The sequence below is a fragment of the Phalacrocorax aristotelis genome, chromosome 15, assembly GCF_949628215.1.
Source record: "Phalacrocorax aristotelis chromosome 15, bGulAri2.1, whole genome shotgun sequence".
NCBI lineage: Eukaryota > Metazoa > Chordata > Aves > Suliformes > Phalacrocoracidae > Phalacrocorax > Phalacrocorax aristotelis.
In genome coordinates, this window is record NC_134290.1 from 944811 (window position 1) to 970980 (window position 26170).

General features: G+C 43.1%; 1 protein-coding gene across 3 annotated transcripts in view; it reads right to left on the reverse strand.

The window, feature by feature from the left end:
• The window catches only part of BCR (BCR activator of RhoGEF and GTPase), a 105309-nt gene that overhangs the window by 43428 nt on the left and 35711 nt on the right, over nucleotides 1-26170 (reverse strand). For all 3 annotated transcript variants that reach the window (XM_075110792.1, XM_075110794.1, XM_075110793.1), the window contains 3 exons: nucleotides 11497-11681; nucleotides 1290-1394; nucleotides 597-782 (listed from right to left, as the gene is read on the reverse strand). In XM_075110792.1, the coding sequence (XP_074966893.1) occupies nucleotides 597-782; nucleotides 1290-1394; nucleotides 11497-11681 (476 nt within the window). The remainder of the gene's footprint in view (nucleotides 1-596; nucleotides 783-1289; nucleotides 1395-11496; nucleotides 11682-26170) is intronic.

Consider the following 26170-nt stretch of genomic DNA (forward strand, 5'->3'; position numbering starts at 1 on the left):
AATTCAGCCTCAGGAATATGCTGTATATGTCTATGTCCTGGTCTGCAGATAATTTTGTAGAGGTTGCTTGGATATTCTCAGCAGCAGGTTGACTGCATCAGCATAGCAGCAAGGGGAATATCAAGGCCATGATGGTGGTGGAAAGCAAAGCCAAAGGTGATGACCATAAAACAAAGAAAGTCAGCACAAGATAGCGCAAAGCACCACAGAGAGGAGGAGGATTGTGTGAGAGGGCTCAGCAACAATGAGAAACACTTAGCTGTCAGTGTAAAGAAGTCCCCTTTTTAACACTGACATTATCCTATATCTTCCTCTGAAGCAAATGGTTTGACAACACCGCAGACACCTGGAGATTCAACATTTCTGTGAAACTACTTGTATTAGTAGCACAGCTTGTTGGACTCTAATGGAAGGCAATGAAACAGCCACTTTTGCTGTAGGCCCTTCACTGCAGTGAGGCAAAGCTAGAAGCCTCTCATCTAACCCAGCTACAGCCTTTCATCCCTTTGGTCTATGCAATCACAAAAGGGAACCGTACCAGCACCAGTGAGATGAATGACAGGTAACAGAAACTTTGGTGATGGTAGCTGACTCACCAGTTTTTGAAAGAGGTCCCCTACACGTTGCTGGTGACTCCACTGCTGCACTCGCGGAAACAGCCCATCATAGAATTCTTTGTGGATCTCATAGAGCTCAGGCACTTTGAAGAATATTGTCTCAATCTGCTGACTAGTCAGCACAGGCTGAGAGGTGGTGGCAGCTGCTTTCAAAGGCTTCATAGGCTGAAATGAGGAATGAAGGAAATCGTTATCATGCAAAACAAGTACATTCACCCTTGCCACACTACAACACATCCCTCCAGAGAGTTGTTTTTCATCCTATTAATAAGCGATATTTGCATTCACACAACTCCTGAAAGCTAGACATTATCAAATTCTCTCATGGGGATCACCATCCATGGTAGGTGGATTTTCCCGGGATATTAATGGCGTGATTAAAATCCCTTTGCACTCCAGTTCCTTAATCCCTGTCCGACTGTACAGCAACGTGCCTAATAATTGGCACAGGATACTGAAAGACAGGGCTCCTGGGTGCTCCTCCCTGGTTGTGCCATATCCAGTCCTTTCTTTAAGCCTCTCTTTCTCTGCTGGATAAGAGAAATAACAGGTACCCTTTGCACCCGGCAACTTGTAACCCGTGGTATGTTAAGTTCTGGGCAACTGTGGATGGATGCAGCAGTGAAAATTCAAGTATCAGTGTTTCAAATGGTACCTGCCACCAGCACTTACCAGCAACAGAGCCTCCAGGTGGCTTAGGTAGGTTTCCTCACTGGCTAGGATTCCTGACAGGACCCATTTTCTCATCTCCAGGCCTTTCTCCAGGTCTGGCTCACTCTACAAAGAAGTTGTTATGGAGAATAAGGGGGGGGGGGGGGGAAGAGGGGTCAGGGTGGAGAGAGAAAAGAAAATCAAGAATGAGGATAGAGAATAAAAGATATCATTCAGCTGACCACAGCATATACTTGGTTTTGTGGTTTACTTTCAGACTGAAAAGAACCAACCAAACAAAAATCCTACCTGTGCTCAGTACCCTGTTTCTAGAAAAATGCAAACATAAAGCATTAAAGAAATATGTATTTACCAGTCACTGATGTCACTTAGATTACTTACAGGTGTTAGCTTTAGTCATCCAACTTTGGTGCCTCAATTATGTGCCTGGACGTCTTCACAAAATTCAAAACACAAAACTTAAAAATCCAGAATTTATCCACCTGAACAAACCTTAGGGACCCTTGGTTATGTGCAATTCACTCCATCCTCCCACAAGAGTTCTCTATGATCTTACTCCAAAGCCACGTTCCTCTATGCATACAGGATCGCTTCCCCTGCATCTACACAGATGCACACGAATATACAGCAGTCACAGCCTGGCATTGCTATTAAGATGGCTGTTCTTTCTCCCACTCTCTACTATTCACTAAATTATTTCTCAGTGCCAGCTTGCACAAGGTCTATTTTTAGTTAGAGGATGGAATAATCAGCACTGCTTGGAATGCACATGCTGATTTTCTTATTGGGATTCCATGAAAGAGTTCTTAACAAAAACAACTGAAGAAGGAGAGAAAAAAAAATACATTCATGGGCAAAGGTACACATCAAGGGAAGACTAACATCAAGTGTTAAGAAAAGCAGTCATCTCCTCTGTTGACCTTCCATTATCCCTCCTCTCAGAACTGTCACCTGAAAAAATGTTTAACCTGATAAAGTGAAATGCAGTATTTCCATAAACCCTGAAAAAAACATGGCCAAACAATGAGGGTTATAAATAATGAGAAACACCCCCCTTTTACAGCATCTTGTTTCTAGTTCCTTTTATTTCTACCACAGAAATGGCTTTTTTTACAATTCTTGCAACCTTTTTATGTTGTTAAATGTCTCTCAGAATAGAGAGTCAGTAGTCTGATCTGAAAGGGTAGATACTTTTCAAGGGCTTTGGGTAGGTTGTTTGGGGCTTCATGCTACTCCTTTTAACATCCAGAGGAATCTTCAGCTATTGATTTCAGCAGCATGATCAGGAAACATAGCAGTATGCTTCACTCTACTGACTGAGCATAAAACCCTATAGCTGACAAAAAAGGCTGCATTTAGTTTAGGCTCCTATGCTTTGAATCCTGCAGATGTACACACTAGGTTCATTATGGAGAGAAGGTATCTTGGCTAGGTAGCTTATCGTTAACTATCACATTCTGACCGTGACTGATAGCCTGCGCACCGCACAAAGAAACAGACAGATCCTCACATTCCCAGATATTCTGGATTCAGCCTCATCAATAACCAATCTGATTTTTGAATGCCTTCATTAAATTTCACAACCTATTTTCTAGGCTAAAAGACCTTGCAGCAACTACTTTATAAAAATCTTGTGAGGTGTCAAATACCACCATCACCTCTTAAATAAAAGTGGCAGACAGAAGCTGTACTAAGGAAATGAGTAAAATTTACACACACGTCAGGTACTACATGGAAAGAAGAACTTGTCTTTGCATCCCACCCTTCAGTGGAGTTCGGGAAGAACCACAGTGCCTTTTAAAATCTTGAAAGGGCATCGTAAAGAAGCTAGGAATTTGAAATTCAGCAGTGGTGTTGAGAAAATTTGAGAAAAACACCAGTGACAAACTACATGGTAAAATGAATGCTGCAACAGATTCTGTGCATTTACAGAGCACCCACATGACTGCCTGTTACAGCTGAAACAGAAACGTCCAACAGCCTTATGACCATTCCTTATGATTTCTGTACCAGCGCTGCGTGGATGTCCACCTCATGGACCATTTTGTAAGGTACGATACATTCACATAATCAAGCCAGACAGCCCCAAGATGTTTAACAAAGACTGCCTTCATCCAAAGAGGCAGGGATGTAGCAGCCCTGGTGCAAGAAAAACACAATACCCCTTGGTTTCCAAAGATTTCTTACCACACTTACAAAAGGAAAATGCAGCTTCACAAAGAAGCATTGAGAAAAACTAACAGTGCTCCAAAGTGTCCACTGCTGAGGATGAGGTCAATATTGACACAGCACTATAATTATCTTTAGCAGGTTCTCTTGGAGGAGGTGAGGATTTTAAAACCAGCTGGGTATTTTTCTAACATCTGTAAAGAGTAGCACACAATGACAAGTTATTTAAATGATTCAAACTTCCCCATCACAGCAGTGGCACAACAGTTTTCTTTCTAGCACCGAGAACAGTTTTCCTCTTCACAAATAAAAGCTTTAATTTACAAGCCAGTTCTTGCTGGGCACCGTCAGCTGTCAGAGAGAGCATTTTCTGCCTGAATCTTAATTTCCTCTCTTTAAAAAGAGATGTGCTTTCAGAGAGACAAACATCTCCCAGGACACACTAGAGACCTTCCTTCCTGGCCATTACCACAAGGTCCCTTTGCAAAGGCCAGGGTATTGTCCTAACCTTTTTTAAATAGGGGCATTTTCCAAGCGTGATGTTTGCAATACTCTGGCCTCCGATGCAGCCTGTCAGGGCAGGGCCTGGCTGCTTTAAGCTACAGCACGGCAGCTGCTGAAGAAACCCTCGGGGGAGTTTATCCAGCAATCACATAGCACATTACAAGGTTTCCAATGCAGTCCCTCAAATTTACATACAGACTCCTCATATGTGAGAAGATGGTCTCCTGCTGATCCTTCTGTGTCAGGGATCAACACGACCCCACGGCACTGCTGTCTGCATTGCGCTGCCGCTCTGCAGTTCCTCCTGAGAGCCAGTGCCCTGACAGGAGTTTCCTGCTGAGGGAGGCCCTTTCTGGCAGTGTCATCTGGGGCTGCACTGAGCAGCAGCTCTTGCTGCTAGATGAACATCTGGAAAACAGCCCCGTCCTTCTTCAGCCTCAGGGTGCTTTTTAAGTCACGCTTGTTATGAAACTTACTCCAGGACTGAGAAATTCACTGGGAGCTAGTGCCAACGTCAGGAGGAAGAGGAGCAAGTTTAGTATTTGGTATTACAACATTCCTCACCTACAGAATGGGGAACAGGCTCACCTGCTCACCCAAAACAAGACAGATAATTAGCAGTCAGAGATACTACAAGACTGTCCTTCCACTCTCCTCTTGCAGCACGCCAAGATGCACCCAGTGCCAAGGGCATTTTTTGCTTTGCCCGTATCTGACAAAAATAGGGAAACAAAGAGCGGTGCTGTGAAAAAAACAGCCTCGCTGACTGCTCTGTTTCTGCACTCCAGGCAGAGGGGCAGCTAAGAGAGGGAACATCCTAGGTGCAGGTATCAAGCTCCCCACCAGTTCAGGGAGACCTGCCAAGGCCAAGGACTACTTTCCCTTACCCTGGCAAGAAGGAAGCAGTCAGAAATCTCTGAGCTGCTTGTGGCAAGGGGAGAAGCTCGTACCACATCTACCAGGCCACATTAGGTAGGGGAAAATACACCCATCAACCAAAGTGCAGATGGGATGTTCCGAGCAGGATGTGGGAGCAGCCTCTGTTGGCAAACTCTAACCACTCAGCAGGGAGTGCCAGGTGGTCAGCAGTCCATCCCATGCTTCCTACCCAGCTTGGTCAGCCTGTTTTTTACTTATACAAGTCTGACTAGTATTTCATGTTCTGACTGTGTTCCCACCTCTTTGATGCTAGCAGCCATTTCTAGCCCTTCTCCACCGCCCTTCCATCTTCTGGCTACCTCTCTACTCACACATTTCAGAATAAATCTCTTGTAAAGCTATCACAGGGCAGCAGCCAGAGCACTCGTGTCTGCCTGCCATGGGAGTTGTGAGGACCCAACACACAGCCAGTTCTGAACAGGCAAGCAAGAAATCAGTGTTCTGCTCCCTCTCCTCATGAACTACACTTAAAAAAAAAAAAAAAGAAGGTGGAAGGAAAGCAGTGCAAAGGAAGTTTCACAGGTATCTCATGCCTACAAGGTTCTGGTGTTTTCTTCTTAACTGGGTGGTGCTTCTTGCTATTCCAAAGACTTAAAAACCAAAAGGTTGAGTCACAGTCATAAGTGCAATCTTGCGCCCTGAACCAAGGCTGGCCAGAGTGGTTAGAAGCACTGAAGATTAGAGAGCGTGCATACACTGGCCCCAAGCCATGGCTGTTTTGAATGTGTTTACAGCTTGCCAGCCTAAGTACTTTAGTTTACTAACCAGGTTGGCATCACATGTTGTATTCAATTACTGCAAGCCTGAGATTCACCAGCTCCAAGGATTAGACAGATTCAGCTCTTCCTGACTCTGTTTAAAGAACTCAGGCCTTTCTGGTTGTTGTTTAAATTAACAGCAATAATTGTTTTCTTGCAAATGTTAGAAGAACACAGATTAGAAATCTAGAAACCACAACACACAAGATTTTGCAAAGTGGTTGCTGCTTGCACAGCTCTGTAAAGAGAATCCGTGATTCAAAGTGGGTGTATAAAAGGCACTTTAAATCTCAGACCTCCCTTTGGTATAATGTGTTCATGTGCTGTGCAATGAATGTGTTCAAGGGAGATGTTTCCCGTAAGGACAGCTCAGAATCTCATAGAGAAGATGACAGCCTACAAAAGAGAAAAACTATTCATTTTAATTTTTAAAGTGTAAATATCTTTGAAAGCTTCTGCTACACAGGCTGGAGGTGTCTCATTGTCTTGGTGATGTTAAGCAGGGCAAATTCTGTAATCAAGCCAATCATGCTCCACGCAGTGAGGGAAAGGAGCAGGGAGAGGAGCCAACATTATAACGTCAGTGCTGGTGTGCCAGCTCTCCTCAGGAAGGGCTGAACATCCAGGCAGAGCACTTACGGAGCAAAATGTTGGAGAACAAAAAGGAAAAGTTGGGGGTGGCGAGAGGAAAATGACAGTAAAACAAAAACAAACAAAACCAAATGCTGAGAGGAAGAAAGGGGAAGGATTTGGAAATGCTGGAGAGGGAAGGACAAGATAACCAAGCAGAGCAGTAATCCCATTTATTGATATAGCTTCCGAGGTCAACTTCTCTGGACTCCCTTGGGACTAAGCTAGGAGAAAAGTCCACAACCTGCTCTGCCACAGCCCTGCTTTCCACACAGGTGGCAAACAGTGAGAACAAAAGAATCTGGTCTGAGGACTGGCAATGGCTGCCAATGCTGCACCAACCATGGACTGCACAGCAGAAAAGGGAAGAGAAAATCTACCTGGAAATCTCCACGTACCAGCCAATTTCCCCTCGAAACAGAACAGAAAGCAGGAGTTACCCGCTCAGCTTTAGCACTCCTGCCTCCTTGGGTGTGATCTATACAAGCATTGGAGAGATCTACTTTGGCAAAAACCTCATCTTCTAATCTCTAGAAAAGTGACTCCCCTCATTTCCTGGGTGGGCAGAACCAACTTTACCTTTCCACTGGTTGCCCTGTGCCCACCTCCACAGAGCCCCACGCACGTCTTTGAGCCTAGCTTTGCTGGCAAGCAGATCCTGAAAGGTCTTTCTATTCCCATCGCTGTAATCTCTCCCCACGTGAGTAGCAGCAATAGGATCATGATGACTGAAGCTTCCCATTCTCTCAGTCTCTTCAGCCTCCAAGCTGCAAGCTACCCACTCCAGAACTTTTGGTAATAACTCTTCTCTAGTAAGGGTGTCAGTCACTAACTTTCCAGCTGCCCCACCACTTTCCCATGCCCCAAGAATGCTGTAAGCAAGCTCTAACTCTACCCAGGTATCTTGTCAACTTTTCACTCTAGCTGTATGGGGAAGACAGACACATTCTTCCTCTTTCTGGGAGTGAATTATCACTACCTATTACAAACATGCCTGACACCTTCTGAAGCTACCAGCATGGTCTTATTTGGCAAACATTTGGGCTGACATTTTCCAAAACAGGTTTTCTGAATTTTTGGAAAGTTCAGTCACAACAGTTCAACTGTTACAGAAAGCAAGGTTCAGGAAAATTAAATCACTGCTCAAGTTAAATAAACAAACAACTTAAGCATTAGTGGAACCTATTTCTCCTTTTTCCTCTTTCCCCTATAGGCTTCCTTCAGAGCAACAGTCAAAGTTTGGCAAAAGCACGGGCTTTATGCCAGGACATGAATCAGCAGCTCAGCCCAGGATTCTGGAAGAGCCAGAAGAGGGGGTACAAGCTAGCTTGCTCAATGCAAACATTTGTTAAGGCGTCCTTACCACAAAAATGACGAGTCAGGGGATGCTGAGAGCCACACTACAAACACCTATGTTGATTATGTCTTCTCTGGTCACAGTCAAAACTAATGCTGGTGCACTTCTTGTCACCTTCACTGGACAGCAACAGATGCTTGTGCAATGGACACATAGCAGGTGGAGCAGGAATACGTAAGAGGTGGCTGAAGTGGTACTGCTTGAAGGCAGACCAGCCAGAGTCTTTTAGTCTGCTTACATGATGCAGGTGGTAGGAGGTATTTGGAAAAGAGACCCCAAACGACAAGGTGTACACCACCACAAACTTTCTGGAAGTCAATTGCGGCCCTCGCTTCCTGGAACACAGAACACGAGGTGCTGGGAGTTGGTCAGCCTACGCGCTGGGGGAACAACATGAAGCCCCTCCACATGCAGTCCAAGGGGTATCCCTTCATTCTCTTTTAGAGATACTGCTTTTGTCACTCTACACTTTTTCTATGGTGGTTGGGTAGACCAGGTGGAACCCTGATGTGCTCTCCAATCAAAGACTATAGCTGCTAAAGGAGATGGAAGGACTTAGTCAAACGATTGGCAGGAAAATACGAAGCCCAGAGCAAGCCCACAAGATAAGTCAAAGCAAAATGCCCTCAATATCCGGATAGCAACAACCCAGCCTCCAAGAGGAAGGCTGGTGTCATGGATAAGGCAGATCAACATTGCACCAGAATGCTGCTATATCTGTGTGATGCTAAGTGAATTACTTAGAATTGCATATTTAAAAAAAAAAATTTAAAAATCATTATTTGCAATGTTTCCCATTTTCTGGGTGACTGACTGGAGTGTTGTTAACTATTGGTTGCAAGTGAAATTAAAGGGATTTTACTTTAAAAGTGAACTGCACTAAAAGTCAGACCCTGGTTTTGCAGAATATCATGCATCTCACATTAAGCACCCAAAATTAGCAGATGCTTTTCCTATAATCTGTCTCGCCTGATTACCTGTGGTTAGCGAACATACCATCCTCTTCTCTCAGAGGAACATTGCAAGGATAATCAAGACCTGTGTAACATTCCAACTGTATTTGGAGTTAATGGTCATGCCAAAAGGAAATGAGTACTTTTGTACTCAGAGCGGAGTTTGCAGTGTGCTGTAAATAAGGTGTACGCGTAGCTCTAGAGATAAAATATTGAACCCAGTGAGTATCATTCACTATATACACTGAACAATGCAGGAGCCCCATAGAAAAAATAGGACGTGATTGCATAATTGAAAGTTATCATAAAGATCCAAGACAAGGCTATAGGCACAAGGCAAGGCTGGATAACCAGAGTAATTTCTTAACTTCTGGATGACTTCACAATCATAATATTTTGTCACAGTGGTGTATATAGTGCATGTGTTGTGTTGGTACATAGAGTTAACTGTTGATTTCTAGACTCTGGTTATAAGAATAATCTAAAATTTTCAGAAGTAATTGCAGGCACCTAAGAAAGAAGTAAAAGGGCAAGGAGACAACTATAAAAGCAAACACATGTAAACAAAAAATGTTTTCTCCGAATCAAGTGTAGTGAAAAAAGAAAGTAGAAGAGAAACACAAACTGGTGCTTCTGGTCCAACAGATTTTATGTGCTTGGCTCAACATAGTGTATTTGACACTTAATTTTGTTACTGATGTCTTCTCCACTACAGCTGAAAACATAACTACAGTAAGAGCATCTAACAACTCGCGATGACAGAAAGTTTAACTTGTTTAGGAAATACTACAGCCTTATATAAATCAGTCTCTTCCTCCTTGTCATGGACTGTCCTTCATGAGGTCATTTGTGGACTAATTACAGACAGGATCAACTGAAGTGGTTGACGTTCACGATTAAAAGTCTAATCTGTATCAGGACATCTCTTTTGGAAGCCATAAAATACCTTTTTATAGTCAGAGAGAAGAAAGCAGCCATTTATGGGTTTTTTTGTTTTGGTGTTTTTGGTTTTTTTTTGGTTTTTTTTTTTTTTAAAAAGGCAGCCTTCTAGCATTATTAAGGTAACTTTGAAATTAACTACTGTTAAATGCTTATGAAGCAATATTCAAACAAATAAAGAAAAAGATTAAATATTGGGCAGTATCTCCTCCAGGCCTGCAGTCACAGACACTATGACAACTGGTTCTTTGAAGATAACACTCAACCATGTGTAGTCACATAGCATTTTTCCTTCAGCTTCAGAAACATAACCTGGAAGTCTCAAGCCAATATTAGAATGCTCTTGGAGCTTCTGAATTTACTAATGATCAATTCTTCATTCAAAAGCCTCTTACATATCAGAAAAATTTTCATCTTGAGAGAAAAAAGCATCTCAGAATTAATAGACTGAAGCATAAGCAGCTAACTAGATTGCACACTTTAGTCAAATAAAATTAAGCAAACATCAACAATTAATGTACTTGATAATACTTTGAGAGATCTTGACAATACATTTTTGTAAGTGAGAAAGAAGAACAAGAATGCTTTCTCAAGTAGGCTTCTTAATATAACATTCATCCTAGAAAAAGGAAGTATATGATATGGCACTAACCAATAAGCAGTAATAGAAGGATGTATATAATGAATGCTAAGTAGCAATGGTTTGTGGAACTTGTCAGACTCTTGAAATTGTTTTGATGCAAGATAAATAAAACCGTCTGATAAAGTGGATGGTGTTGGTTTACAAGTACACTGATATCTGTAAAATATCCATCATCTTCTCACATAGCATCTTAATTAATAGGACAGAACAATATAAAGCCAACTCGTAAGTTAAACCACTTAAACGACAAATTTCAAAGTGTCATTTACAATGTGAGAATTCAGGGTTGTTTGCCTCCACTTTCTTAGAAATACAGTAGGAAGGAAGTGACAGTTGTCTTTGTGCTATTAAGCATTTTTATGAATGACTAGGGGAAGCCAAAAGTTTGCAGATGACAAAGATAATCAGCAACTTGGGATTGAAGTGTTCTACAGTCTCGGAAGCGAAAGGATAAAGAGAAACAAAGGTTAAAAGTCAAACAGATTAATCCAAGTTACAACCAAGACATTTTTGACTGTGAAGACAGCAGAGTCAATAGTTATTTACCAAGGCAAGCAGCAAACTCTCTACTAAGACTACTGTAAAAACAAAAATAGAAATTTTCCTTAAGTTCCAAGCTACAGCCATGCTACTGAACCTGAAGCAGAAATAAAGCAAGATAGTCTGAAGGTCCACATCAAACCACAGGTCAGGCTAGGTGGTCCCTTCTGAACCTTTTACCTACCATAACTGATTATATAGATAGCTATTTAGTGAATAGTCAAATTCATTATAAGAAGTGGCCATCTCCCACCCAAAGTCACCACACTTCAGAGCTGGTAGTTTTAAATTCTCTTATTCCATTTTGACAGGATGAAGGAAACAGATCTTATATTTTGGATGCTCTATCAAAGCCTTTAACCTACCTGAAAATAACTCTTCTTTTCCCTGTGAAAGGCAATGACAACCCACTCGCATAGATGCATGAACATCATCATGTACGATGTTTTGTTCCAGAGTGTCTTTTCCAAAATATCTGGTATTTAGAGAACCTCTCAACAGCACTTAATCACCAATTCTCTTCACTAAAATTCACAAAGGGTAAAAAACTCAGGCTTAAAAATCATACACACAACACTTATCCCTGAAGGTTAGGCTTAGCATCAGCTAGAAGCCTCAACTGAGCTTTAAAAATACAATATCAAAACAGGCACTGTTATATTATGTCAGGTAATCTGTCCTACACTGCTAGTAGTCCCTGTCTTTGCTCCCTGATAAAACAGTCTACCCCTTGCAAACCTGACTTGCTGACTCCAAAAGGCAGGAAAGGACTCACTGATTTTGTAGATTCCAGAGACCCTGAAGATAGAGTGTCTCGGCTGCCCCGACTCTTGGAACTGAGATGGGGTGAGGATGATGGCGAGTCATCAATATAGGGCATCATGTCATGATGTCGCCTCTGTTCTTCAGCACGGTCTGCATCATATGCATAGCCAGGTGGTGTGCCACTGAATGAAGCGTCTGTAAAACACAGGAGAAAAATCTGTCTGGTCAGAGTCAAGCTGAACAGGAGACAGGCTGGTCAACCAAGGTACTGCCTGACTCCCAGCTATTATGATTACTTATCAGTAAACTCAGAGTCAGTGATAGTTAAATATAGATCAAGCGGAGGCATAAATTTAATTAAAATCATGTTGTCACCAAACATTCACTCATTATAAGTCCTAAAAAGTAAAAGTCCTTTCTAATATCTAACCCTGGTGTTCATTTAATTACAGCCCCTTCCTTGAAGTTTCCCTTCAAAAGCATTAGCATCAAAAGAAATCCTTTTGCAGGCTCCATATGCAATCTGGGTTAGGGAGGTAGTGGGTTAGGGTTAACAGACCCCTTTTTTTTTTTCTGTAGAACAAGAACAGATGATGCCCCTGCCAGTTTAGCAAACATAGATAATACGTAGCATGGGGGAGAAACCTAACTCTTTCCAGACCTCTCAGGAACAAGAGGACTAGGAAAGAAAGGTCTTACATGTCAAGTGAACCGGCCTACTGTCCAAACTAAAACCCTAAGAGGACCTCTTCTGCTGGCTGCCCTCAACTCTGAGACTAGCTCCTTAAACAAATGAACAAACCATGACCCTGCTCCCATCCTACCCACCTCCCCCCCTAAAAAATACAACCAAAAAAAACCAAACAAAAAAGGATGGTGGTATGAAGAGCCAGATTAACGATTATTGCATGAGATACCAATGAACTTCTGCAGGGAAGATGAGTAGTAAAATTGGTTCTGGTATCTTTAGCAGCTGCGTACAGAGACTGTTCCTGCAAAAATCTGTATTAAGGACACACAGTGAGCAGCTCCCTATACCATAGGTTAAAAGGTCTTTTACCTCTCTGCACAAAGAAATATACACAGAGGACCAAAATTTCCTTCCTGCACAGTGGCACCGCATCACACACAACTCGCCTGAGAGAAGCTGAAGACAACCGGACATACGGGTTCCTGCGAAGCACTTTCGCCTGTCAGTGCCCAGAAGTGTCCTGTGTGTAACAGTAACAGCCACGCATGGGCCACTGAACACGAAAAGTCAGGGTTCCACCTCCTTTCTCAGTTACAAGTCACAAAATGCCACTCTTCTCCCAAAACTGAAAAATAACTACAGGGAGATAAGCTAGATCCATTTTTACAGTAGCAGGTGAGTCTTATGGAAGAGAAAGCCACAGACAAGAGAATAGCTTTTTTGTCTTATAAGTTTAAAATTATGCATTAAATTCACACTTGAACACAAGTAGAACCAATTTTTACTTGTTTTCACAAATATCCAGGTTCTGCAAAAATAATAAGCAGCAGCTGCCAAGCATACTAATAATCCTGTTATACATCACTAAGGCACGGCGGAGGAGTAACATTTTAAAGCCCACTTTTCTCCCTCACAGTAGACTCAGTTAAAGCATGACTCATTCCAGTAAAGGATGTGAACTTTGTGTGGAACAGAATAAAACTTGATCCATGCAGCTTATTCAGGAGGGAGATCTGGTCTAGGGAATTTACACAAACAATATACTGAAAACCCAACAATAAACTCACTGTAGAAGTGAGCCTCCGTCTCAGTTTGTACCAAATACCACCCAGCTAAATAACAGCTGTGTACAAGGCCTTCAGGCTGCTGAAGGACCATGGCAATATTATTTTAAGCAAGCTCAGTGAGTTTTATGTCACCCACTTGCTCATGGCATTACCTTGTGCTCAAGCTCTCAGTTGAGCAGGGTGGGGGGGTAAAAAGGAAAAAAAGGTTAAAAGGTGGTACATGTTCTCTGGAAGGAACTTTCGTCTGGATGTTAGAGGCTTCCAGAGCTCCCCAACCATTTAAAAGAAACCCTATTAAGTTGATCTGGTAAATGGAGGCTTGAAAGGGAGTTGTTGAAATAAGGATGCTCAGTCACAAACGAAAGAGGATTTTAGATACCCCGAAGTTGGATAATGTCTAACACCACCTGCAAGCCAAACAAATATCATGCTAGAATTTTCAAAAGCTCTCTGGCTAAAAGAACACAGAAGAGAAGACAGCATGGCCCCCCACCTTGCACTACGCAAATGAGCAAGGAAACACTAAGGGAAAAAAAGTAAAAATACCATCCTCACACACAAGATAGATGGTCTTCTGTTTGGCCAGAAGGTTAAGCGACAGTTTTGATTCCAGAAACCAGAATCATGAATAGGAAGGAGGATAGGTGTATCCTTGCAGCTATGCTCTATTTATGCAATAAAAAAAAAACAAAACCCAAACCACACCAAACCTAACACCATATAACATCAGTGGAGGAGTGCAGATACCTGTCTTCCCTTCAGCTATCCCTTGTGCAACTTTCTAACTCGAGAAGCCTTGCACAATATTACTGACAATTTAATGCTGGCATTATCCAAAGGAGGAATATGAGTACTGGGCACTTACACAGGTGCTTCACGCCTTTGATCAAGCATGAGCTGTTTTTTGTTCAGAAGTTTCTTCAAACTACTCTTACCCAAACCAGTTTCTCCTGTACACATGCAGCAACAAGACCATGTTGCTGTTCAGAAATTAAGGCAGGAATATTTCTTTCACTCCCAATGCTCGCTTTCAAAGTTTATGGTTTGCTCCACTTCTGTTAATGGGGGAGTGAATGGAGATGAAAATATATTAGTAGAAAGGCTTGCACTGAATCGCAGTATTTTCACTTTCCTCACTTTCTCCTTCTAAAAAGCAGGCTTCACACTTCTACCTTCCATAACATGTTCTGTCTCCTACTGCACAGGGAAACCTTTATCTGAAACTGAAGGAAAGGGCAGGTGGAGGACTTGGGCTCAGAAGAGATTTATTCCTAGCTTTGCAACAAGATTCAGCCTACCTTTGAATCACTTTATCTCCCTACCCATAAGAACGAAAATAACACATCTCAACAAGGAATGAATCTATCAGTGTCACACACTGGCATGAGATCTGTGCATAGAAAGCTCCACACAAAATTTAAAACTTTATTTCTGTATCCTCCTGGGATCCTTCACACATTAAAAAGCTTAGCAGCAATTATAATCCCTCTTCTTTCTATTATTGCTGCATACAGCACTGAAATCCACCTATGGAGATTTTAATTATCTCCAAGGCAGATGGACCTTCTTGCTTTTATTCTACCATTTTTTTCCAACAGAAGCAAAGTATTACTGTAGCCAGATAAACTACGCAAGTCTTAACACTAACAACAGAGGTAGACTTGTAGACTTGTATCTCTGTGATTAGAGACCACTGTTGCTAGGGGAACTAGGTTATTCAGATCTCCTAAACCCAGCACAATGCTGCACAGGCTGTTCAGGCAGGAGCAGAAAGACTAGAGCAAGGAGGTTAGAGCCAGGAGCTCACCTGCTCAGACACTTCCAGCTGCTCTGGGTGCTGCTGTTGTAGACGGCAAGTAGAGACAGCAGCTGGGCCCAAGGAAGAGCACGTGGTTTCTTAGCCAGCATCTCCAGTAGGGTAAGCATTAAGAGGGTTCTTATTTTCCTTTTAGGGCCAACCAGTAAGTCGTGAACCAGTAAGTCATGGCCATCGAAGCCAGAGAAAGATGCAACACGGGAACAATAGACAATTGTTGAGAAGGAACAACTAAGGAAAAAGTGTAGGCACACAAGAACGATGGGCTCAAGCATGCGGTATTGAGAGCGCACCAGAGACAGACACTGAGGACACTACTCCACATATGTCATGCTTCTCTCACATCACCAGCAGGCCCCCCTTCTCCTCCTCTTTGGGTCACCTGCACAGCATCCCATTGCACAGAAAAGAGCAGCAGCTGCGACTTACAGAAATGAGCCCTCTCAGCACCTAACAGTAGCTATTCCTACCACTGGCCACCTGACATTCTCTTACAGTATCCCTTCTTCAGCACCAGCACAATCTCAGGTGCAGTGAACTACCTGGGGCTACACAGGCTCATCATCAATTCACACATTCTGCTAAAACCTCAGGCATTCACTTCTGCCTTTGGTTCTGACAGCAATGGCCTCCCTGGCCCTGCTTTGCTCCAGCTTTTATGACTCTGTTCCACCACCCCCTCCTCAGTTACTGCTTCCATCCTCTCACCTCCTTTCTCATTTCTGTCCCCTTTTAATTTTCTTTTGCTCTTCTCAAACTTAATATTCCTTTTTCTTTGCTTTCCTGTTCCTCCCATCTTCCAAACAGCTCCTCTCCCTCACTGCCTCAAATTTCACCTGGTTGGGGGGTAAGGAAGACTAACAAATTTGCAGTTAGTCACAAATTCACTGGCACTCAGAGGCAGCACAACACCACTGTTCCCTTACCCTGTTGCCTACACCCTTCCTGCTGGGTGCCACATTAATTCTTTGGTAATATGAAATCAAGTCATAGATCTAACCTGAAAGCAGGAAGGGAAAAAGAAATTAACTTCTAAGAAAAAGAAAGATTAGCTGCACCTAATCCAGGGACGCACAATGGTTCAAATGCATGTGTCATACTTCCACAGCATCACATCTATAGCTGCGTGAGAGGCTTAACAGCAGCATGCAAAGAAGCTTCCAAGCTGGCTGTGCTCCAGCTAATCCCACTAAAAGAGCAGTGAAGGCACAGCAGCTCAGACCTGCCTGCCTAAGCACATACCTAGACTCCTGGAGGGGGAGGGGGAGTTGCACCTCATGCCAAAGCCCCACATCACTCTGGCTTCACTGTCAACGGTACCAAGGCTAGCACAAGTTTGTAATGTCTATACTCACTTCAAAAACATTCCCACAGCTGCAGAGCAGAAGAGAGCTAAGGCAGTTTGCATCCTCTGACTGGGCGTTTCTCTACAGCAGGGAACATGTGAGGCCATAGTTTGACAGTGCATTGTCTTGGCAGCAACAGGAATTTATGGTTTCCCCCACCAGCCATAAACCACTGTCTGACCCTTCCCCCTCTTACCCACTTAGCTCTGCAACCCCACAGATGTCTACGGTCCAGATAAAGACCTCAGCCTGCTCAGAGGAAAGTATCTTTGAGACTTCCCTTCTAAGCTGGATCAGCTCTCTGATCTAGTTCATGGCACAGAAATCCAAACCGAAAGGATAGATGCATGGCAGTTCAGGAGTGGGAATACTTAAAAAGCTTGTGGTGCAACTGAAGACATCATATTAGCAAAACACTGCTTGAGTTTCCTGTAGGCTGGAGCTTTGTAAATTCCTGGGATTTACACATGGCTGGTTACCAGAATGCAACTTTTTTTTTTAAACACTTTTTTTTTTCCCTAACCTTGAAGTTACTAATATGCCTTACCAATCTTAGCTTCAGCTTTTACATACTGCTGTTTGCTTCGTGATAACCAATACAGAATCATGTCATTTTATTTCTTAGTGCTGGCCAGGCTACTTGGAGAACGATCAGAAATTCAGGCCCAGTGCTAAGCACATGTAGAAGTACATCAGTGTGGATGGGCTGTGAATGCAGTTGCCTAGGGAATATAGCAGCACTTTCTAAAAAAAATAGAAGAGCTAAACTATGGAAAACTAAGTATCCTGCTTATTTCCTTGATACCTTCTGAGTCATCATCTCCAAAACCAGGAAATGGTGCACTCAACACTTCGTACACTTTTGCACGAAACTGAGATCTGCAAATAATAATTATGCTGTCTACCTATATAAGGAGCCTGCCCCAGAACGAAAATCAAGTATCAAAGAAAAAAAGATACACTTGCCATGTCAAATCCCTATGGCTTTATTCTTCTCAGACTGATGAAGAGAAGGGTCTGCTAGAATGCTAAATACATTCAAAACAAACTCTCTCCTTCATGCTTCATGTGAAGACAGTACATCTACATGTAAAGATGTTTAGTGAAATGTGAAGCCCCCACTCAAACACAAAACCAATTCATTTAGTAACCGAAAAAATGCCACTAGTTTGCAAATTCATTCTTTAGTATTAGATGAGCATGAAAACAGACAGGAAAAAGTAACAAAAGCTAGCTCCAAGCCTGCCTGTGGCCTCAAACTGCATTTCTCCATGGAGCACATGAAGAGGATGCAACTCCCACTTAACCGAGTCTAACTGATAGACTCCTACAAGGCACCCTGTCATTTGCCATAGAAGAAAAATGTCCACAGAGGGTGATCCTGCTTACCACTGCTGAACAAGCTGTTCGGGAGCACCAGTTGCAGAATTAGACTTACAGTGAAACACATAATGCAGCCCACCCACAGGAAACATCCACCAGCGCACAAAACCAAGGCAGAGTTAAACAAGCGGTTTCATACGATAGGGCCAAAATGCAGTTTCTCTTCTGCAAGCAGACATGAAATGGGCTCTGAAAGCATGCTGTATGTTGACAACTTGCAATGAAGCATTCATTAGGGAATAGGATGAAAAGGGAACAGTACCCCAGGAAGGGAGATTTCTAAATACATAGTAGGACACTGGAATGACAACTAGAGTTTATACAACCACTGAAAGAGGAGTTTTGTGAATCCAAAACTTCAGCAGATTTTCCTGATATGACCATATCCATTTCAGGTTTGCATCCTTCCCTCTTCCATTTTAACAAGGCACCTTTCTGCAGCATGTTAAGTGAACATAGAAACAAGTCTCTGTCACATTTAGATTTTACCCAACGTTTCATTTTCTTTTTAGGGTAAGGGTGTGTTTGTGTTTGCGCACGTAAGTGCACATGTACGTGTGCATGTAGAGATTGAGAACTGCATCTTATTTCTGAGATGGAAGAAGGAGAAAGTAATGTACCTTGCATGCGGAAGCAGCAAGGCAGCTGGTGGTTCTCTCCACCCTCCCTCCCCCAGGGGATCCCAGGTCATAGATGTTAACTAGCCTCCAAGAAACTTCTGCCTCTGCCACAGGTGAGCTTTATTCTTGTAGCAGACAGTGCCTTCAGTCTTTAGGAGATGAATTAACTGCAGTCCACTTCTAATCTTTCAGGTGTGTCAAACCTGGATCATTAAACATCCAAAAAAGAAGATCAGAGTTCTTTAATCTGCCCATATATTCCATGAAAAGTTCATGCAGAGACTAGAGGACAGGTCTGGTCTGTTCATAGGAGTCTGTTACTGAGACCTGCTGTTGCATTTTGCTCCGATTGGCATTTTCCTGGGGACAGATTTAACATTCACACAGATCTAATACCCATGTAGAGTGAGGTTCTGTGATCCGGCCATGGTATGAAAGCTGGGACTACTGAGACCATTCTCTACCTCAGGGAAGCCTACGGCATCCTCACACAGGACAGAAAGAACTGCTCACTGAGGCTACTGAGAGTGCCGTTATCGTGAGAGGAAAATTCAGGAAGCTAACCTGATCATCTGGGAGCATCTGCCTTTTACCAGAAAGACTGCACTGTAGCACGCCAATTCCAAAGACTTCCCCTCTGCCAGCCAGCACAACTTCCCTGCTACTCATCTTTGCTTCGGACAACCCCGGCTTAGCAACCATGGAGTGCTACATGCTAAGGAGTAAGACCAAGCTGTCACCCACACATTACATTCAGCCAGGCTTTGACACAGTGCATGCCACAGAGGTCAGCAAGGGAAGAGCAGCAGAGGTGTAAATTCCCATCTCTCTAAGACATCCGACACTTGGATCTGTTTCAGTCAAACTGAAATGCTGGGAGGGAAGCACAACCTTTGCACACCACAAACTAGATGGAGACACAGTTGCGATTAGGAGGAAAACAGGTTACACATTTAGAAGGGGTGGCCTTTCAAAGACAGGGTGTCTCCACAGCAATTTGTAAATGTTAGGATATGCTACGAGCATGCTACATGCAGCTAACACTATGGGTAACTTTTCCTTATTACTGCAGAAGGCAAGACTCGAACATTTCTCTATGACAGCTGACAATGCCAATGTCCTACTGGCTGCTACATGCCTTCCAAGGCACTTAAAGGTTTAACTGCCATCACTTAGAGCCCTAAACGTCAGCGAGTAAACACATGCATATATGAATGAGGCATGTTCCCAGCATGGCTGGCTGCAAATATGCTGCCAACAGGTAAAGACAAAGAAATTCTGGTCAGGCCTGAATTATACAGGTACCATCCGTTCAAGGAAGAATCTGAGAATACTTAACTCACAGGGCTGGCCAGGGCCCAAAGCAGTGAAACTCCTGTTGCCTTTTTTTCTTTTTGTCTTTTTTACCACTAAGTCATATGGCACAATGTGACCCATAACATGGATGAATACCTTTCAGAGAGCAGAAAGTGCATCTGTTTCCATCCAGGGTCTATGTCTTTAGATTCCTCTCCTGTTGCATATTTTCCCAGGCAGGCTGGAAAGGTTTCCATGTTCAGTTCATGTTGGCAGTCAGGCCACTGGATGTTCTTGGCAAAGTAAACCCCAGAGCAAACTGGAACATCTTTCCAGTTTTCTTTTCCATTCCTTACTTAGGATTGTGCACCAAGTTTAACTGTTCTCAGTTTGCCTGTTAGCAAGCCTAACAAGCAGAAAGTATAATTCTGAACAACCAGGCTTAAAGACTTTTTTCAGTATAAAAATACCTGGACAGGCAGATACACTCATGAGTACGTGCGGCTTTGCACCAAAGGTACCAGGAGCTTTAGCACTGACTAGATCAGAGGTGCAAGCAGACTGAAATAGACAACAGGTTTCCATGAAAAATAAGGTTAGAAAAACCAAACCAAAACCAAACAAGTAAACCACAATGAAACACACAGAGCTAAGAAGAACCCAGAAGTCAGACTATTGCCTAACAAAAGCAGAGGCTGTATTAGACGAGCTAAAGTTTCAGGATTCAAGCAGTCTCCACACTCTCTGTAGGTTCCCATCCATGTCTCCCCGACTATGTCATGACAGACAGACATCTTTGTAGGGAGCCCAGCAAACCACAGCAGGAGCTGGCTAAGCTAAAAGTAACTGTCAAGGGTGTTATTTTATAAGACAGAGCAGTTCCCTGTTCCATTTCACTGTTCATCTCACACAATGCATCACTGTAAGTGAGCAGAGGTGGGACGGAGAAATGTGACTGTTCAGGTCAGCACCACTGCTGTGCTCAAACCACAGCCTTGGTTTCATTTCTAAAAAGAAATCTAGTAACAAAGCCTAAAACCTAGAAACTGCATGTACTAATTACATTGGGGGGGGGCTGCTTCTCTCATACCTAGCATGGCTCTTTCATTTGTCAGGTGAATGATGAAAATTCCAACCACGATCAGCATACCATTTACTGTTTTGCTCTTCACAGTTGTCTGAAGAGTTTTGCAGCCACTTCAAACAATGTTTGGCAACAGGAATCTCCAGAGAAGTAGAGGAGATTAGAAAACTGATGGAATCAAAAATGGACCAACTGCCACAGCATGATCTGTTAACAAAAAACCCCACGATGTATACATTCCACTTCCCGTATTTAACTGGAGCAGACCAAAAGTCCTGCCATGCAGAGAGGAAAGCACCTGCTAAAACAAGAGTTTAACCGAACTGACAAGTTTGTGAGAAGGGAAGGGAGGACCAGCCCTAGGCAGCAGGAGGTATTAAAGTCTATTCAACAAAAGAGTAAATGTGCCTGATAAGAATATGTTCTGTTTCTAGATCTTCAACCTCTTTCAGGATGAGTTGCTTTGGCTTTCCCCCTCCCCCCAGTTTTCTTTTTTCACTAGCATAGCTAGGACACTGACACACCAGTAAGGCTAGCCACCATTTTCCTGTTTACACTGTAAATCTAGCCATTGATATCTTACTTGTTACACTGTAAAAAGTAAGCTATTGATTTGCCATCTTGGCCTAGAACAAGCAACCCAAGCTAAATGTCTTGCTAGGCAGATGGCTCTGCCTACACCACTAAAAACCTTTTCTGAACACAGCTGCTGCCCAAGCTCAGTGTCTTCCTGTCATCTGGCTGCAGAAGAAAAAACAACAGTTTTGTGTCATTCATAACCATGGCAAGGTAGTTAAAGAAATTTTGGTGTTTTTTTTTTTTTTTCATTAAAGATGCTGAAGGAGGAACCAGCTCCCTAGCAGCATTAATAAACACCACTTACTCCCCATCTCTTTTCCCTTGAAACTACTACATAAGATGAAGGTAGTTGGGTCATGTGTCAAGGTTTGTTCTGGGCCACTAAGTTCTCACCTGACATACCATTACCGCCTTTCCTCCCTGTGCCTCTTGTGCAGAATCTGCTTTTAGAAGAGGAAGTCCTCCTCTAATTATTATGACTGTGAAGAATAAACTTAGGAAAACATGATTCAAGAACAAGCAGCACAGTGGTGCTGGTCAGAGTTCTCAGAGAAGCTGAAATGCAGGTGACAGGAAACACCTCTCGGACTGTGCTCGTGGTGTACTCCATCAGACACCAACAACGCTGTTCTACACTTCGGCATCATTGACTGATTCACTGCTGTTCAGATGTTATTAAAATAAAGGATAAGAGGGTGCTTATTTTGGTAACACAGATATGCTACATCACCATTTCATTAAGCCTTGCTATCCCACAGCGTGAACAAGCCAACAGTGATTTTGAAGTCATGCCAAGGGGAAGCACTAAAATGCTAATAGATTTCATCCCGAGGAAAACAGGGCCACACCACTCCCAACTAAGACGCAACAACCTATGTAGGTGATGGTGTCCCTGTCAGCTTTCTTCTGTACCCAAACTTGTATACACAAAGTGGAGCTCTTGCTTCAGACAGTAGCTCTCGAAGCAAATGATTAGAGGTCCTCCTTCCCAGCAAGTCACAATGCAGTTTCATGCACTGACTTTGCACCAAGACCAAGAACTGAGTTATTGTAGCGTCCTGATGGTTCAAGGAGGGTTGGGGAGATGCAGAGGCACACAGACCCAGGCAGGATCAGAGCCCAGCTGTCTGTGCAGACACCTGTGACTGCCACACACGTACTTCCTCAAGGGCACTGAAAAGCTGTAATTCTGATCAGCTGGTGCAGAAGGCAGCAAAGCAGGAGAAGGACTTGCTCATGAAAACAGCTCTCTGCTGCAGGCCCCAGAGAAGCCTTTGCACTGTTGCTGTACTACAGGTGATGTAGTTAAGGATTGTCAACAGCAAGGACTCACTCCCAGGCAAGTCACAAAATAAACATTTTTTTGTGGGGTGGGATGTCCCCTCGCCTCACTTTCCTGCACAAGACCTTCTCTTTCTCTAGCGGTGAAGGAAGCTTGTTAGGGAAATACTCTGGACTCACAGTGTCAAGAAACACAAAACATATACACCAAGTGTGTGTGCATACACGCACATATATATACACACAAGCCCCAAACTAGAAGACTGATCAGTTGTCCCAGCTGTCTGGGTACAGGATTTGGCTGTGCCAAAATACAGGCTGAACGCAAGGAATCCACACCAGACTCCTACTGAGCAGTCTGCGCAGCAGGATACGATTTTAAAAGACTAACCAGTACAGCATGGACACTCACAGAGCAGACACAGCCAATGATGACGCTTGCTGCTGCTAACACTTCCACTGCCAGGTTCCATTGCTTAATAAAAACAGGTAAAGAGAGTCTGAGCAGCTACTCCAGAACACAAACACAGGCCAGAAGCAGACCGAGAGAGTTAGTTTACCCCAGAGGAGCTAGTTCAAAGCAAAATAATATAGAAGCAAAAGAAACACTTTCTCTGTGTGGTTTTAGAGTTAGTTTCTCCTTTTATTTCCAGTGGCATCCCCCTCCCAAAAGAGCCAGACAACCATTCCCCAAGATGAAGCACTGAAATACCAGGAGCGATAATCACAGCGGTCTGACACTGGCACTTAAGGCCTGCTTCTGATTTCAAGCCTGAAAAAAAAATAAATCAATCATTTACCAGAACAACAACCTACTTCGCAGATAATAGCCTGGGATCTCCTCCCTCCCCCCTTTAGAAGCAACATTTTGCTGGAGAACAAAGCATTAAAAAGGGAAGTAAGTGGGAGTAGCTGGAAGAGGAGCTGTCATGAGCTCTCAACCACCATCGGTACTGCCACATCAGCTGCTTGTGAACGGGCCGGGAAGTTGCCAGCAGGCAGGTGGTGATCGGAACCAGCTCCCGTTGCGCCAAGTACCACTCAGCCCCTCGTCACTTTGCTCACTGCACCTCTCAAACAAGGGGCTTAAAAGCACCTTGTGCTCAGCCAAAGTGATGCGCAGGCCTGACTGCCTGTGACTGGCACCCGAATGGTGGCTGCAGAGACCCTGGCTATTAGATCTCTGCATGAACTGACATTGAAAGCTGTATTTTGACAGGAAAAAGAATCTACAATTCCAAGAGCCACTAAGAGAAGCCCTAAGGAGGGCCACCTGCAGCTACAAAGGAAAACACCTCATATTTTTGAGACAAAATCCAAAGTCTTCAAGCCAGACAACAGAGCTTCCAAGAGCCTTTTGTGTGGAGCAAGAGAACAGAACTTCCTGCGCAAATGCATTACAAGTACACATACGGTCTCATCATCTTGACCAGACACCTTAGAAAGATCAGATACCTAAATAATTCTTTGGCCTCATTCAAAGTTAACAGAGGTGGGGAAATACAAATTCACATAAATTTGTGTTGCACTGGAAGCCGGTTTCACCCCACCTACCCCACACAACTGATTTAGGAATGGTGTCAACCTGAACTCCTTATATAGTCCAGAGGCATGTCCAGAAGCAGAAAAAATATCTTAGATGGGATAAACTGCTTACTGGAAGGGGATCAATTGCTTGACAACAAAAGAAATCCTCACAGTTATATTCCCCCATCAGAGGGAAAGGATCCAGGCCATGTTTTCTTACTTGACCGAACCATTTTGAAAGTGAAAAAGTTTAGCCAGGCACAGACACTTACTCTGAACTGAGTAAATTGTACGTACAGCTAGTGCTTGTGCCAGTAAGAGAGCACACACCCAGAAGGATGGCTGTGCTCCTCCACGCAGCACAGCTGTGGCCTGCTGGCTGCTCTAAAGCTTAACTGCCTCATATCTTCATTCCTTTTATAGGAAGTGTATTTATTTATTTTAATCTCTTGTCTTTCATATTATGTTTGTAGGCAGTCAAATATTTTAAGTCAAAACTTCAGAGAAAATGCTAACACCCTTTAAATGGAATAAATGTACAACCGGAAGCAAGTAAAACACAATGGGGGAAAAAATAAAGGAACACTTGTACATCAGCACTATATTTAGATACTGCTTTACTAGGACTTTTACAGAAACTTGGAAGACGTGTTGTGTTGATGCTTGGTCCAACCATAAAAAGCTTCAAGCAATTTGACACAGCCCTGAAATAGAAGTTCTGACGTTTTAGACTGCAAGCTGCACAGAGCAGATACTGTTCAACAGCACAGTAACCGTTTTCTACAAAACCTCTGCATGCCGCTACGTTTCCTGGATTAATGCTTCACTGTAATTTTCAGCAGCATTTTTAAACAACTACACTGTCTGACAAGACAAGATTCCTGACAATATTACTACAGCAGTAAGACAGAAATACTACTTGTAAGTTGCTATGTGGGACTAGCTATCTGATGTGCCAAGCAGGGTATCCACTTGCATAAAGTGGAAAGCTAGTTCGTGCCCCATGAGTTGGGTTTGGCCAGAATGAAAGACAGACTGGGGGGGCACGGGACACCAAAAACCACCACACACCACCATAACCCTTAACCTAGTATTTGTCTCACTTCCTCAGAGTGGTGCGCGCCGCAGTACAGATTTAATATAAAATACACCCACCCAGTACCGTAGGCACATATTTTATTACAAAAGCTGTATGTGGCAATGGAAATCCTGTTTAAAACATCACTACCACAAAACAACAATCCCCTTCAAGAGGTTCCTTTTCTGTCCCAGACACTAATTTCTCCTCCTACGAACAAAAACATGAAAAATAGAAAAGAAGGAAGGTATCCTGGGAAGGTGAATTAAAAGGGGACTACTGGCACAGGACATGGGGTTGAATTTTTGGGACCACACTGGCACCTCATATGCCCAATTAATTCACAAAAATAAGACTTAGACCCAAACTATTTGAGCAAATCTTAGCCTAGATCCTTGGCCAAGAAGCTTTCAATCAAAAACTGCAGACTATAAAAACAGCAGGTGTTAAAGATGGCACAGAAAATGACATCAAGTAGTAATGGAAGAAACACAGTTCACAGAAAAGAGGTGACAAATATCCTCAGGCACTTTCTTCCTCCTAATAACAACTTAAAAGGTTGTGATTAGTTTCACATCAGCAACAGGGGCTGTGGAGCACAAATTGCTGGACACAGAAGGAGCTACAGGAAGTGAAACATGCCGCTTCTATCCTAAAATAAAAATGGGCTGGAGCTCAGTGCCAACCGATCATTTTAGAAAGGGCAAGCTGTCTTTTAACAGCAGCCTGGTAGAGATGAAAAGTGATGGAATAGCCTCATTTTTGTTCATGGGTTTGTTTTTAACAGATGGGAATGAGAGGAGAAGAGAAACTAAACAAGCATAACTCATTCCTTCTGCATATTACTCCTGAATATAACAGCCAAGAAAAAACATCAAGTTTCACAAGCACCTGTACTGATGATCCATGTGTATTA